The 15,249-nt window shown below is 31.3% G+C and overlaps 1 protein-coding gene across 1 annotated transcript; it reads left to right on the top strand.

Annotated features, from left to right (window-relative positions):
- The first annotated feature begins 10,230 nt into the window (after positions 1 to 10,230).
- On the top strand, positions 10,231 to 10,962 carry LOC132277469 (uncharacterized). Its single transcript, XM_059779323.1, has 2 exons — positions 10,231 to 10,522; positions 10,694 to 10,962. The coding sequence occupies exons 1-2, from the start codon at positions 10,231 to 10,233 to the stop codon at positions 10,960 to 10,962; spliced, it is 561 nt and encodes a 186-aa protein (XP_059635306.1).
- The last annotated feature ends 4,287 nt before the right edge of the window (positions 10,963 to 15,249 follow it).

Below are 15,249 nucleotides of genomic sequence, written 5' to 3'. Positions count from 1 at the left end.
TTTTATATTTTTTGCCATATATATGAAAAATTTTATATAGTGTCCCTCGGCGCCGCCCTTTATAGTGTATGTAGTAATTTTTAAATTTTTTTCTATATATATGAAAAATTTTATACATTGCCACCCTAAATTTTGTGATTTCTAAAATTATTCCTTTATTTTCTCTTTTACTCTTCAGTCATTGAACGTACCAAAATTTATTTTAAATTTATTTACAATCCTTCTAATTCATATAAATCCTAGCTCTGTTTGGTTGGGTAGAATCAACTAGAAAAGAAAGTAAAGTGAAATTTTTATAACTTTTTTAGAATTTGGATAGAATGAAAATAAAACATTGTGGAAAATTTGAATTCTCGCAACCCGTTATTTTCCCCAAAACGTTTCCTGCCCAAAGCATGCGAAAATAAATTTTTTTTTTGTGAAAGCAACGTCTTTCTATTTTGCATTCCTTTTTTGTCCAACAACTATATCGACAATTGTACGCCACCAATAATAATAATAATAATTTTTTTATTGGGTTTCAAAGAATCACAAACCAACAATAACTTTATTGGTGGTAGAGTTTGAACTAACTTAGATTTCTATAAATAATAATTTATAAGGTGTCAATTTTTTGAAAACTATATAATTTTTTTTAGATATATATTACTAATAATTAATTCTTTATTATTCTACTATTTATTTTATTATTTTTATAAAATAAGGACAATATAGAATAAGGACAATTTAGGTAAGTACAAATATTTTTAGTAACTTTTATGCTATTCAATACAATTTTCTTAAATAAATTTTAACATTAACCAAATGCACGCTAGAAAATAAATTTTCTTTTAATTCACTTCACTTTTCTTTTCATTTTCCATTTCTTTTCTTTTCTTCTTATTTTTATCTAACCAAACATAGCCTTATAAAAATTCTAATTACGTGTCATTAATTCACCTTATTAACTCGCTCAAATAAAAAATAAGAAAAAAAACTTAAAAAGAAAAAAAAAACTATAATATTCCCACTATTTAAAAAGGAACCCGTTCCTTTCAAAAAAATTCCTCCCAAAAATTATAAAGCCTAATTCACACTATTCCTAACAAAACAAAAAAAAAATATTAAAAAAAAAAAAAAAGTACCATATTTGTTTAAAAAAAAAAAAATTATGCAACAAAATGAAAAAGAAAAACGTAAAAGAAAAAAGAAAAAAAAAAGCATACATTTTTTAAAAAGAAACACATTTCCATCCCACTTCAAACATTTTTGCTTATTTTAAATTTAAAAAAATTATTAACATATATATTAACTATATAATAATTCATTAAGTCTCTATAAAAGGTTACAACCCTTTAGTTTCTTACTATTAAGTGTAATGATTATGTCTTTTTAAATGTTATAATATAATGGTTCATAATGTACGACTCTTTAGTTTTCTGCCACTACATCTAATTGGGGTCTCTCCAAATATATCAAAATTGTCTTCCAATTTATTTTCAATTAATTTACAACCCTTATGATTCATATAATTTACAATTTTTCTTTATAAAAATTCTAATGACGTGTCATTAAATCACCATTTAACTCTCACAAATAAAAAATAAGAAAAAAAACATAAAAAGAAAAAAAAAACTATAATATTCCCACTATTTATAAAGGAACCATTCCTTTCCAAAAATTGTAAAGCCTAATTCACATTATTCCAATATATATATATATATATATGTAAAAGGAAAAACAAAAGTACCATATTTGTTTAAAAACAAAAATAAATAATAAATAAATACATGCAACAAAGAGAAAAAGAAAAAAAAAAAAAAAAAAAAAGGTCAAAAGAAAAATAATAAAAACATACATTTTAGTTTTAAAATATATGTCTACCCCAACTTCAAACGTTTTTGCTTATTTAAAAATTGGGGTGGTAAAATGGGTCAGAAATCATCAACCCGCCGGCCTATATTCGCCCGCTTTTTAATAGTTATGGGTAAACCATATTTAATTTGAGGGTCAAGATTGGTTAGATAATTTTTAACCACTTAATTTGAGGGTCAAGATGGGTTGAATATGGTTAATATTCAACCCATATTTCACCCATCACATGATAAATACAAAATACACATCTATTTTATATTGCACTCAACTCATTTCTCTCTCTAAAATTCTCACTCACAATCCTCTCTCTAAATTTGTCTCTCATCAATCCCCTCTCTCTAAGTTTCTCTCTCTAGAAATTTCTTTTTTTAAAAAATAAATAATTAAAAAATATTTTAAAAAATAAAAAAATAAATTTTTTTAAAACATTTCAAAAAAAATAATTTAAAAATAAAAAATAATTAATTTTTTTAAAAAAATTTTAAAAATTAAATAATTAAGAAATTAAAAAATGAAAAATTAAAAAATAATTAAAAATAATAATTAATGGGTCCACGGGTCATAACGGGTTGACCCTGCCCATTTTCAATTGGCCCATTTTTAACCCGTTCTGAACGGGTTGAATATAGGTCTTGACCCATATTGACCCACTCATTTTCAACCTAACCCAAACCCGGCCCAACCCGCCCATTTGCCACCCTTATTTAAAATCCCTTAGTTTTTTTTTGCCATTTCGTGTAATGATTAAGTCTATTTAAATGTTACGATATAATGGTTCATAATCTATAATCCTTTAATTTTTTGTCGTTAAATCTTATTGGGGATATCTCCAAACGCACCAAAATTTATTTTTAGTATAATATTCTTATCTATCTATATATATATAAAGTGTAATAACATCTCATTAAGTAACATTATTTAACTCTCGTAAATAAAATAAAAAAGAAAAGAAAAAAACGTAAAGGAAAAAAAGTCTATAATATTCCCACTATTTAAAAAAGAACCCGTTCCTTCCCAAAAATTTTCCCCCTAAAAATTCTAGAGCCTAATTCACATTATTCCAAACATTTAAAAAAAAAAAATGTAAAAGGAAAAAAAAAGATAAAAATATTTCTAATTGTGTTTTTAAATTATGTGACAGCTCATTATTTACAAAGTTTCTTAACAGATATTTCTTAAATTATGTGATGCTCATTGTCACAATATATGTCTTGTAAGTTACCCTGAATCTAAATAGTTGGTCGTTACTAGGGTGACGAAACACATCTATTTAAATGATCGATATTACAATCTTGTTAAAATGATGTATTATTGCCTTTTATATCAATGGTAGGGTGCACGAGTTGGGTATGAGAATGACAAGCAAAGGAGCCATGAACACGCATCGATGATCAAGTTGCATCAACACAGGGATGATCAATTTGCATGAACAAATGGATGAGCAATTTGGTTTTCAATGTTTATTATAATGAATTTGGATAATCATCTGGGTTAGGCTAATTAAATAATTTAAGTGAACCAAGTTTGAGTTAATTAAATAATTTAATTAAACATGAGACCCATATTTGATGAGTCAATTTGTCAAAACAAAAGTCCATAAAATTTTGGTGTCTACATATATATTGACCAAGTTATTCATTTTTTATTACCTTAATAATATTTGTGCATGCTCATATGGATCTCCAACCAAATTGTTCATATTGATAAAATTGCTCTATTTAATAATATATAGAATTTTTGTTACCTAAAACAAAAAATTGAAAAAAATAAAATTTTATTTGTTGCAGGAAATTCTCGAAGATATTTGGATATAAAGGTGACTCTCCAACTCTGTCAACAATATTGGGTAACCTTAAGCTAGTTCTTACTTTCTTGTTTGCAATTATTTTCAAGTATTATGATTTATGGAGTAAATTAGTCAATTGTAATTAATTGTCAAAAAAAAAAAAAAAAAAAAGAGGAAAGAAAGTAAGAAGATAAATAAATTATATACTAAAACTCTTCATTTTTTTTTTTCCTTTTATCAGTGATTTTTTTTTTTTTTTTTTTTTTTAAATGATGCATACGATATTATTTATGGAGAAATATTGGCATGCAAGTGATTGGTGTTTGCATTTCTAATTCACGATTGAATTTGTGATACTTGTTTGTTACATATTAAATTTTTTTAGAACTGAATAAATTAATTATCCAATTCTCTCTACAGGCCTTTAGAAAGTTAGGTTCCATTTAAAGTAAAACATAATCCATCTTACATTGAATATTGAATATGAATATAACAACTCAAAGTGCATTTCCAAATCTCTTGATTTCCCTTAAGTGCATAATTCGTTTTCAAGAATAGTTTATATATTCATAATTGTTGTTTTGTTTTTTTGACGTGAACTTATTTGTATAAATTCAAAAAAATAAATATTTAAAAGACAAGAAAAAATAAAGAAAACAATTTTTGATGTGGTTATAATATTACTATATTTCTACAAATATATATAAAGTGGTTTATATGATAACACACTATCTCATATTTCAATTCTACATTTAAATACTTCAGCTTATTACTTTTTATAATTTTGAGAAATTTTCAAAAGTAATATTTTTTTGCAAGGATTATTTTTTATTTATTTATTTATTTATTTTTTATCACGTGCATTATGCGCGTGCACTTTTGCTAGTACCTCAAAGCATAACAATTGTTTCTTCCACGTATCAAAGAAAAAGTACAAAGTAACTGTAATTCCCAAATTGGCCCTATGATGACAGAATATTCCGCCTATCATTGAATCTATAATCTATGCACGATACATCTCTCTTACAATCTTGAACTTTTCAATGAAATTGAATGTAGGTACTCGCTCCCGAAAAATCTGATCAGACATTGTCAATGACATTGTAGCCGATCAGCAGTGAATTTACTTGAACCTCTTCGTTGGATTCTATACCTTTCCTTCTTGTGTGAACTGTTACCCTATTCTTCTTGTGTTATTCATAGAAAAGAAATTTCTCTATCTAATTATAAATATGGTTGTTGCAAGATTTTTGAAAACAAAAACATGGAAATATGTTTTGGTAAAAAAATGTTGCATGTTTGAAAAATATAATGCCTAGTTTAAAAAGATAATTTAGATTTATTTGATTCAATTTGGGCACTATTCATCACTACAATGTTATTGCTACAGTGACAGAAACATGTAAAAAATATCAAATTAGTGTTTTGACTTTGGGCCACTATTTATGAAGAATTTCAGTAATATACAAAACAAATCACTATTTACCAAACATGTTTCAGCCCAAAACAATGCTACAATACTTGGCCCAAAACAAAAAACACAAAACAAAAGCGCATATGAAACAACCCCTTCGAATTATTAAAATTAAGTCGTAAGGGAAATTTGTGTGATACAAGTCATGAAATAAATCTTGATGATATGATTGCTCTTATATTGTTTCAATTGGACATGGATGGCACCAAATTTAAACAAATCTATACCTTTATACACACGAACACCCCTCTCTATCTATATACTCTCTCAATGTTTTTTTAAGGAACCGTGACTCACAAATTGAAGAATTACAGTTTCTCAAAAGTGACTCACAATTTCATTGGTTATCATGATTTTTGAAGGCTTTCCTAGAAATTGAAATCAAAGATCATACTAGTTCTCCGATTATATATATATATTTTCCCTATATAGTTGTCCAATTATATGTGTAATGTTATTTTTGGGAGTATAAAATCGATACTTTGAAATTAAAATTGGATTTGAAGAATTTAATTCAAAGTTATAACTAATTTTTCTTCAATTCTAATTCAAAATTTCGATTCGGTGCTTCCAAACGTTTCGAACCATTTGAAACAAAATCTGCAATTTTTAAAAATTAAAATTCCACCGTCTTAGAATTTCAATGTGAAGGAAGCCACACAACCTCGTCAACCTTTTTTTTCTCCTCCACTTCTCTAAACTAAAGGAAATACACCGTATTCACATTTGACCATTTGTTTTTGGTTCAAACAACTTAAAAAAATAACTTTAGGGTTAGATTTACCGGCCTTTCTTGAAGTTTGGTCTAATTATACTATTTAAATAAATTTTTTAAATTTCTTGCATTGATCTCCCTCTTTAATAGTTTGGCACTCACGGATGTAAAAAAAATACAATTAAATTACTTTTTTACCTCAATTATTTTAATTTTAAAATAGATAAAATCTAATGAATTGATATTTTTACCAATAATTATTAAAATTATTTCATCTCTCCTCCCTTTTCTCCCATTTCTTTGCTCTAGTTCTCTCTTCCCTCTCAACCTTCGCAAACAAATTAAATCCAACCTGTCTCTCCATAGCAAATCCAGCCCCTCTTTAGCTTGTTTTGAACTTCAAACTCATAAATAAACAACACGATTATTGTTATAGGTCAGATTAATCAATGGTTTTCTCACAATCTACTTTATCCTTTTAAATCCATGTATATATCTATTTATAAATATATGTAGAGTTTATAATATTTATATACATTTTAAGGCCATTTTTTAATTTTAAAAATATTTACGTAACTTTTCAAGTTTCTAAAGAGTTGTGTCTTTCATCAGGTTACCTTTCATTTTTAAAAAAAGTTAATGTTTTCATTTCTAAAAAAATTTAAACATAAACTTTTTCAAATAAGTGTCTCAAAGAGTTTATTCTAAAGTGCAAATTATTTTTTTCAATAATTGATATTTGAACATGACTTTTTCGAATAGTAGTTATATCAAAGAATTGGTCACAATTTGAAACACATATTTTGACATGACTTTTCGAAATAGTTGTCCCAAAACGTAAATATTTAAACATCGCCTTTAAACATCACTTTTCCGAAAAGTTGTCTCAAATTCAATTGATTATTTATTTATATTTAACACACTAACCTATAATTGGAAATTTAAACAACGTTAATTTTTATTTTTTGTAAAAAGGTAAATATTTTTAATTAGTTAATCCAAAGATTCACCATGATTAGGATGTATCGATTGAACCTTATGAATTACCAATTGGCATTCAGAAACTCATGTTATCCACTCCTATCTATCCATCTATCTTTCATAGAATCATAATTGAAATCACACGTCTATCATTGAATCACAGTGCACATTCGTGTATATTATTTGTTTCTTTATTTTAGCCCATCCCTTACTATCTTTATGAAAAGAGTAAAGTATAATAACACCCTAAACTTTGGCACAAGGATTGATAGATACAAATTAGTCTATTTTTTGACAATGGTATCTCTCAAGTTCGATAAAATTGCTAAAGACACCCGACAATAGTGAATTAACTTTATCACCCTTTGATATAAAATTGACAAATGCAATTGACTTAAATACCCTTGGATTGAATATGTTTAAATGAGATATCGGGTATAACCCCAAAGATCCGGCCGGCCACGACATCCACCACCCAGACTTATATATATATATATATAGGTGTAATGAGTGTATAAGGGTAAAAGTATCATTTAAGAGTTTTGTTATTTTATAATTTAAATTAATAAAATATTAAAGGGCAATATTAACTTTTTATAATTTTTAAGGGACTATTTGAATTCAATTTTTGACAAGGGGATGTCATTGTCCAAAAATAGACCAACTTGTATCTATCTTGCACTCCTTCTATCTATGGAAGAGTTGTGGCCACCATCAAAATTGATAAAAAAAAAAAAAAATCTATAATTAAAAAGGTATGAAAAAGTCAATTTTTTTTTTTGGAAGGTATATGAAAAGTGAAAGTTAACTACTTATTTGACAGGATTCTTAGTTGTGATAAATATATATTTGTATATGTGTATACATTCATACATACATATATATATTGGTACATATATACATGTCAAGTTTTCTATATACAATTTATAATTGGCCTGAGATTTGGTGTGTGTTTAACGACACCTCCTGTCGTTAATAAAAATTTAGAAAATGACTAAGTTGCCATTTCTTTGTGGTAAAAGACTTCAATAACCTTACACTTTGACATGAAATGACATAAATACCATAAAATGCCATTGAAATACAAAATATCAAATTTTATATTATTATGTTATGGGTAAGAGGCTGTATTATCACCATTTTAAAACTTTTGTGGAACGCTGGTGGTCGAAGAAGGTTACAATGATATGTGTGAAGAATGGTTTTTTCATGGTTTGATTCCAGAATAGAGAAGATGTGAAAAAGGTTTTATAGAGTTCGTACTGTGACGTCTCGAAATTTTTAGCATTTTTTTAATTTTCTATATTTATTTATTTTTTGTCTCGTTTTACGTGTCGGGCACTGTTTAGCTTGTCGTGTGAGTCCCAAGAGTTGATTAAAACATTTCTTTGAGTTTAGGATTCGTAAAAATGCATTTCGAGTCATTTTACCATTTTTCAGAATTTTGGTCCGGGAGGTTTCCGTGTGGGCTCCACGCTCGGATTTCTTGTGCTCGGGGCTATTTTTTGGATTCATTACATTCTATATTTTATTAATTGGAGTGTATCTATGTGATTGTGTGTTTAATTATACAATGTGGCATGTATATGGTGTGTATATGCAAAAAGAGGGGTTTTTAGACATTTTAAGGGTCAAGCAGGACCCACTTTGACTATGTTAGTGGCTAAAGGCCACAAGGTTAGATTTTTGACCCATTTTCCTTCCCCTTCTGCCGAATTTCTCTCTCTCTCTCTCTAGGAAACTATTTCTTTCTCTACAAACTCAAAAATCCACACTTTAAGCTTTAATTTGGACCCCTTCCTATTGGATTCGATCTATGCCATAAAGACAAAGTTGGAGAGCTCAACGAGAGTTTCGATTTAATCGGAGCAAAGTTTCAATTGGAGGTCTTTGAAGGATTTTTGAAAATTGGGGCTTTTGGGCTTCATTGAGGTAGAATTGTCTAATTGTTATTTTCCTTGAGTTTCGTAACTAATTGCATGTTTTTCCCCTCTTTTGATGTGCAAATTTGATGTTGGTTGGTTACTTTGGTGCCTAGGGTTTATACATGTTGTTCTACTTGCTAAATGATTAAGCTATGAGTGATTACATGTATAATTTGTGTATAATTGTGAACGATTTGTGGTTAAATGTGCCAATGATGAACCCTAGGACTTATGTATGCTAGAAAGTGTGATATCATGCTATTTGTTTATAATTTTGATCAAATAATGTTATGACCATTTAAATGATGTTTTTGCAAGCATGATTTGCTTTAAAGATTGAGAAACTATGATGTAAGGTTGAATGGTTTACATATGGTGCATTTCATCCACATGGTATTAATGACATTTGTTCTAAAATCATGATAAGTGGTGTGTAGAGACGTGTTGGAATTGTGGAAGGGTGAAATACGAATTTGAGAAGTTTTGGGAAAAATGTTTTTCTTAAACCCGGCCTTGGGGAGGCACCCTTTTGTTGGTAGTGCCAATTAGCTAATAGGGACATAGGAGGTACCCGTAAGTAGTTTTAGCGACTCGGCCCCCAAATGACCATTGGGAGGTCCAGTTAGCTAGTACGAGTCGCTAAAACTACCTACGGGTGCCTCCCGTAAGTAGTACTTTCCAATCTCTATTGGGCATTGTGCCCATTCCTCCCAATGGTCTATAACATAGCTGAGGTCCAGTTACATTAACATAAATTCCACTTCATCATTTAATGGTTACAAGATACTGTTGAGATTACAAAATGACATCTTCATAATGAAATAGAGTTCAATACATCATCAAATGTCCTATAAGCCTTAAGTTGGTATAGAAATCAAATTGAGACCTCAAAAGAGGAAAAATTAGGTCTCGACCTCATTTCTACCCAAAACAATTACATCAATCATCATATACAAAACTATCAAAATACTATGAGTTTGATTACAAAATAGTACATGTTTAGTTATAAGGTCCAATTTACATTAAAAATAACACGTTTCGGAATTGACTAATCATCAACTCGACAAAATAGGTCCTTAATTGGTCCAAAGATGAGATTGTAGGTCGTCCTTTACTTCTTTTTCGTTTCCTGAAAAATGTAAAGGAATGGACACAAGGCCTAGTAGAGATTGCCTAAGTGGCATTTCCTCAAGCAAGGTAAATAATGACATGCTTTACACGCAAAGAATAGAGAAATGTAAACGGGATTATGTTAGGGGTTTCAATTAAACCATTTAAATCATCAAGTAGTCATAACCATCATTTTCAAGCAATGCAATGCATGGAATACATTATGCAACCGCAAACCACACACACACCCTCGCATACCCACACCTTCTAATGGACTATAATGTAGCAAAGGACCTAATGACATGGAATGATCGTTTTCCCCTTGGAAGACCTCAGGTTCGGTAGGGACCCGGTTAATGATTCGGACCCCCAGGTTTGGGTCGTTATGCGTACCTTTGAAGGACGTCTGATCATCATTAGGAAGTGGATCACGAATGTTAAGTTTGAGAAGGATGTGTTGAAGACAATCCCAATTTGGATGAGAATTTATGATTTACCAATACATTTTCGTAATGCAGTGGTGGTCTCTAAGGTATGTTCCTCATTTGCACAACCTATATACATGGATAATCTAACTCTCCATAGGGATCAAGGGGGATTTGTTAGGGTTATAGTCGAAATTGATATAAAAGTTGAGCTTCCTGATATGTTAGAGGTTGACTTCCTTAGTGAAGATTGTATACTTAGTTTTGAATATGAATGGAGATTGGTGTTATGTTCTTTATGCAAGCAAGTTGATCACAAAGAGGATCAATGTCCTCAAAAAGTTCTTTAGGACAAATCTACAAAAATCGTGGATCGATGCATGGTCAAACATAAGGGAAAATTGTTTGAATGTGATGATGTAGACCAGATGCTTATGTTTATGCCTACACTGAGTCGGCAAGGTAAAGTAGGTAATGTGTCTGGTGTCTCTACCTCCAATCCTTTTACAGTACTCAACGCTAGTGGTGAAGTTGTTAATGACATTGTAGCGGGTGATGTGGTAGATACCAAGGAGGGGGATGATAATAATGCTTTTGGTGGAGGTATGGTTCCCTCTATTGGTGGTATTGTTGACACTGCTACTATGGTGGATAAAATTGAGGCCAATGAGGGGAGATTGAATTTTCCTTAAGGGGGTGTAAGCTTGGTGAGGGTAATGGTGGTACTTTAGAGGGGGCTCTTCAACAAGCTGAGGATGATTATATTATCATTCATGAAGGTCAGACAAGGGTCATGAGTCTAGAGGAAGGGTTTGGGGTGTGTAGACCAGATGTTTATTTGGAAACCCGAGTGAGAGAGGAAGCTTCTAAGGCACAAAAGGATAACCTTACGTGCCAAGGGGATCAAATGACTAGATAAAAGGGGTTTAAAAAGGGTAAAACTAGCAAAAAGATATCTAAACAGACTAGTGGTGTGTTCACAAATAGGGTGATGAGGAATAAAGGAGGGGGCAGTGACCCTAGTCTCCCCCCTCAATAATCTGTTCCTGAAATGTTAAAGGCCTTAATAGGCCTAAAATGTAGATAAAACTCAAACATTTGATTTGCCCTTTGAAGTTACATTTGTTATGTCTTTTGGAAACTAGAGTTCGTGAGGTGAGGTTTGGTAAAATTGCTCAGAAGATTGCTGGCAATTGGAGATGGTGTACAAATTATAAGTCTTATATATTAGAACGTATTTGGTGTGGGTGGGATTCGATGTGTTTCAAGTTGATGTTATCCATGAGGATGGTCTGGCCATGTTGCTGAAAGTTACTTAATTGTTACAGGTTATTAGCTTCTATCTTTCCTTTATTTAAGTATTTAATATAGCTGTAGAGATGAGAAGTTTGTTGGATGTTCTAAGTTAGTATGCATGCTTGGTTAATGATGCTTCGATAACCATGGGGGATTAGAACATAATCAGAATGTAGTGTGAGAAGTGGGGGGGGGGGGGTGGAGAAATTCCCTCAAACTGTATTGGATGAGTTTAACTCTTGTTTAATAGATGCTGGGCTTGTTGATGTTGTTACTAAGAGTGTTATGTGGACTTGGTGTAACATGAGGCATGTAGGAAGGAGGATATACGTTAGGCTGAATAGAGTTGTAGCTAATTTTACCTGGCTACACAAGTTTACCACTGTTCAAGCTACTGTGGAGACAATGAAAATCTTTAATCATGGAGCTCTAATCCTCCCTACTTTTGATGTTAATAATTATGGGCCTAAACCTTTTAGGTTTCTCAATGCGTGATGTATACAACTAACTATTGATGAGGTGATGAGGTTGCCTAGAGGACTACAATTTCACTTTCTTTGGTGGGGCTAGAGTAGTCAAATGAATTGGTGAAGAAATTCAACATGGCTAATTACTCTGCTATCTCTCTAAAGATTGACTTATCTAAAGCCTATGACTCTGTGTCTTGGGAGTTTTTATGGCTCTTACTTCAGAAGTTTGGGTTTTGGGATATGTGGATTAATTGGATCAGAGAGTATCTCTAAACTGCTTAGTTTTCTTTGATGGTGAAAGGGTCCCCTAAGGGATACTTCCAACCTTCTAAGGGATAGAGGCAGGGTTTCCTATTTCCCCTTTACTCTTGTAGGGGAGTACTTGTCTACTATGTTTCAAAATGAAGTGAGGAGTGGAGGTATTAAGGTGTCTAGAGTTGTAGAGAAAGCCAATTCAGAGATATGCCACCTTTTATTTGCTAATGATATGTTGTCAGTGATTAATGTTGATGTGTCATCTGCTAAAGAATTGAAAGAAGTTTTGGGACAATTTTATCAAGTCTCGGGGTTACAAGAATATGCTTGCAAGTCTCAAATATTTTTTGCTAAACATGTTAGGAGTAGGAGGAGGTTCAGGAGAGAAGGACAGTTTCCAATCAAGTATCTTAGAATTTCATTAAGTGATGCGGTTCTCAAGAAGGACAACTGTTCAACACTTATGGACAAAATTAACTCCAAGATTGGCTCCTGGACTAATAAAATGCTCTTTCTTGTAGGTAGAGTAGAGCTTGTTAGGACTGTGCTCACTCGTCTAATTGCATATTGGTATGTTGTTCTTCCCTTCCTGCCTCTATTTCTCATGCTATTGAGAAGAAATTGAAAAGGTTTGTGAGAAGTGCTCAAATGTTGCACATTTTAGTACCTAAGTTAGGGTATTTTAGTCTATACATCTATCTTACTTTCCCGTTTTAGTTATAATTTGTGTTTTTATCTATTTCAGATCAATAAGGTTCAAATAGGCTAAAAAGAGCCTATTAGCCCCTTTTCGGAGTCAAGAAGAAAATTCAGAAAAAGTCAGAAAAACTGCACTGGACAGTCTTCGATCGATCGAACGAATTCCCGATCAATCGATAATATCTTTGATCGATCGAAGTGAAGGTGGTGCTAGCTTAGTGGATAAGGTTGCTAGTTGTCAAGATATTTATGCCACATCAGCTTTGATCCATCGAAGTAAGCTTCGATCCATCGAAGCTGTGACAACTAACGAGGCCGCTTGATATACGCCAAAATAATGTAGTGAATGTGTGGTTCAGGAAAAGCCTTTTGGGTCAAGTTTAAATTTATAAAAACCACTACCAACACTACTACTAAAGTAACAAGAGTGAGTAGGGATCGTCCCAAGGGATTATACGTGTTGGAATTTAACTTCAACTCTAGCGTATCACAAGATTACAAAAGATAGAGATTGGTTGATTAAACTAGAAAACAATTAATTAAAATGAAAGTGAAATAAAACTAATTAGAGATAGGGATTTAAGAGATATGAAGAGAGGACTTAGGGTGTTGGAATCACCACTAAGCTCGTGTAATTAACCACTTGCTTTTCATTAATGGGGAATACATTGTTGTGAACAAAATGCGACTACCAATTGCACGGACCATCTAATTTATGTATGAATTGTCTACCTAAACTAAGTGTAGCACAACCCATCAATTTTAAGCATGACCCATCTAAGTAGCAACAATTGTAGCACACATCAATCTAGAGAATCATGGTATTTGCAATATTAAGCATGGACCATCTAATTTATGTATGAATTGTCTATCTAAACTAAGTGTAGCACAACACATCAATTTTAAGTATGACCCATCTAAGTAGCAACAATTGTAGCACACATCAATCTAGAGAATCATGGAATTTGCAATAATAAGCCATGGAATATCTAAGCAAGCATAGATTGTCAACCTACCTACAAGCATGAATTAAATTGTAGAACAACCCATCAAGCATAAGTATAAACCATCAAATTAATTGGTAAACCCATTCAATGAAAACTCATGCTTAGCTATCACTAGATTTTCAATCAACCACACATAGACATGCAATTAATATAGAAAAACTAGTGTAGAGATTAATTCCCAAATAATCACACATAAGACAACATGTAATCAAATAGAGAATCAATAGAAAGAATTAATCCATATGAATTATGTAAGAAATAATTCCTAATTTAATCACACATAGACATGTAAATAAACTAGAGAATTAATAGGAAGAATTAAACCATAGAAATCATAAAAATATACCAAAATTTATGAAATTCACAAGGCTAGAGCACTAATCACAACAATATATATTTAGATCCCCAAAAATAGAAATACAAGGGTTTCGATTACACAAGACTTAGGGCTCATCTAAGCCCTAAGTGTAGATCTAGCCAATCATAGAGGAGGTAGATGTGGTCATGAAATCAAGCTCCAAATATGGCTCCATCTTCTTCTTCCTCTTCTTCTTCTTATTCTTTGAAGCTCTAGAGATGGAGAGAGAGAGTGGTCTAGAGATGGATCTTGAGATATGCCTCCACTTCCCTCTTTTTTTCTAACCCTAATCTCTAACTTTGCTAGAGAGAGAAATAAAAATTACAATGTAAAAATAAAAAAGATAAAAAGCTCCTTTACAAATGGGTCACTTCCTTTTATATAGAAGGTCCTTTTCTTAGTCACTAAGTCAGGAATATAGCCCCAAAAATGTCTAATCCCGTACTATGTGATAGGTGGACTTTTGGGCAGGCACGGAATAAGACAGCTCGCTGCTAGCAATGTTTGATTGATCAGAGAAAAAGTTGGATTGATCAGAGAAGTTGGATCGATCAGAGAAAAAGTTGGATCGATCAGAGAAAAAGTTAGATCGATCAGAGAAGTTGGATCAATCAGAGAAAAAGTTGGATCGATCTAACTTGGTAGTTTTTCAGCATTGGCCTCCTTTTGCTCCAAATCAGCCTCTTTTTGCTCCGGATCATCACTAAGACTTAGTTTGACTCCAAAAAGGCCTTAAGAATCCATTTTTAGCCCATTTTAAAATTATTGATCTGAAATAGACAAAAACACAAATAAGTACTAAAACGGGTAAATAAGATAGATAAAGGTCATAGAACACTCAAGCTTAAAGGGTTTAAAAGTGTACTTTTCAGAGCTCATCAACAACCCTGAATT

This window comes from Cornus florida, unplaced genomic scaffold (genome assembly GCF_030987335.1).
Source record: "Cornus florida cultivar Cherokee Brave unplaced genomic scaffold, ASM3098733v1 CherokeeBrave_3.0.0_Hap2_Chr10, whole genome shotgun sequence".
Taxonomy (NCBI): domain Eukaryota; kingdom Viridiplantae; phylum Streptophyta; class Magnoliopsida; order Cornales; family Cornaceae; genus Cornus; species Cornus florida.
This window is presented reverse-complemented; position numbering and strand designations above follow the sequence as displayed.

Coding starts and splice junctions, on each gene's coding strand:
- LOC132277469 (XM_059779323.1), top strand. CDS start 10,231: ATGCGTACCTTTGAAGGACGTCTGATCATCATTAGGAAGTGGATCACG. Junction 10,523..10,693: donor TGACTTCCTTAGTGAAGATT/GTATACTTAGTT, acceptor GTGATGATGTAG/ACCAGATGCTTATGTTTATG.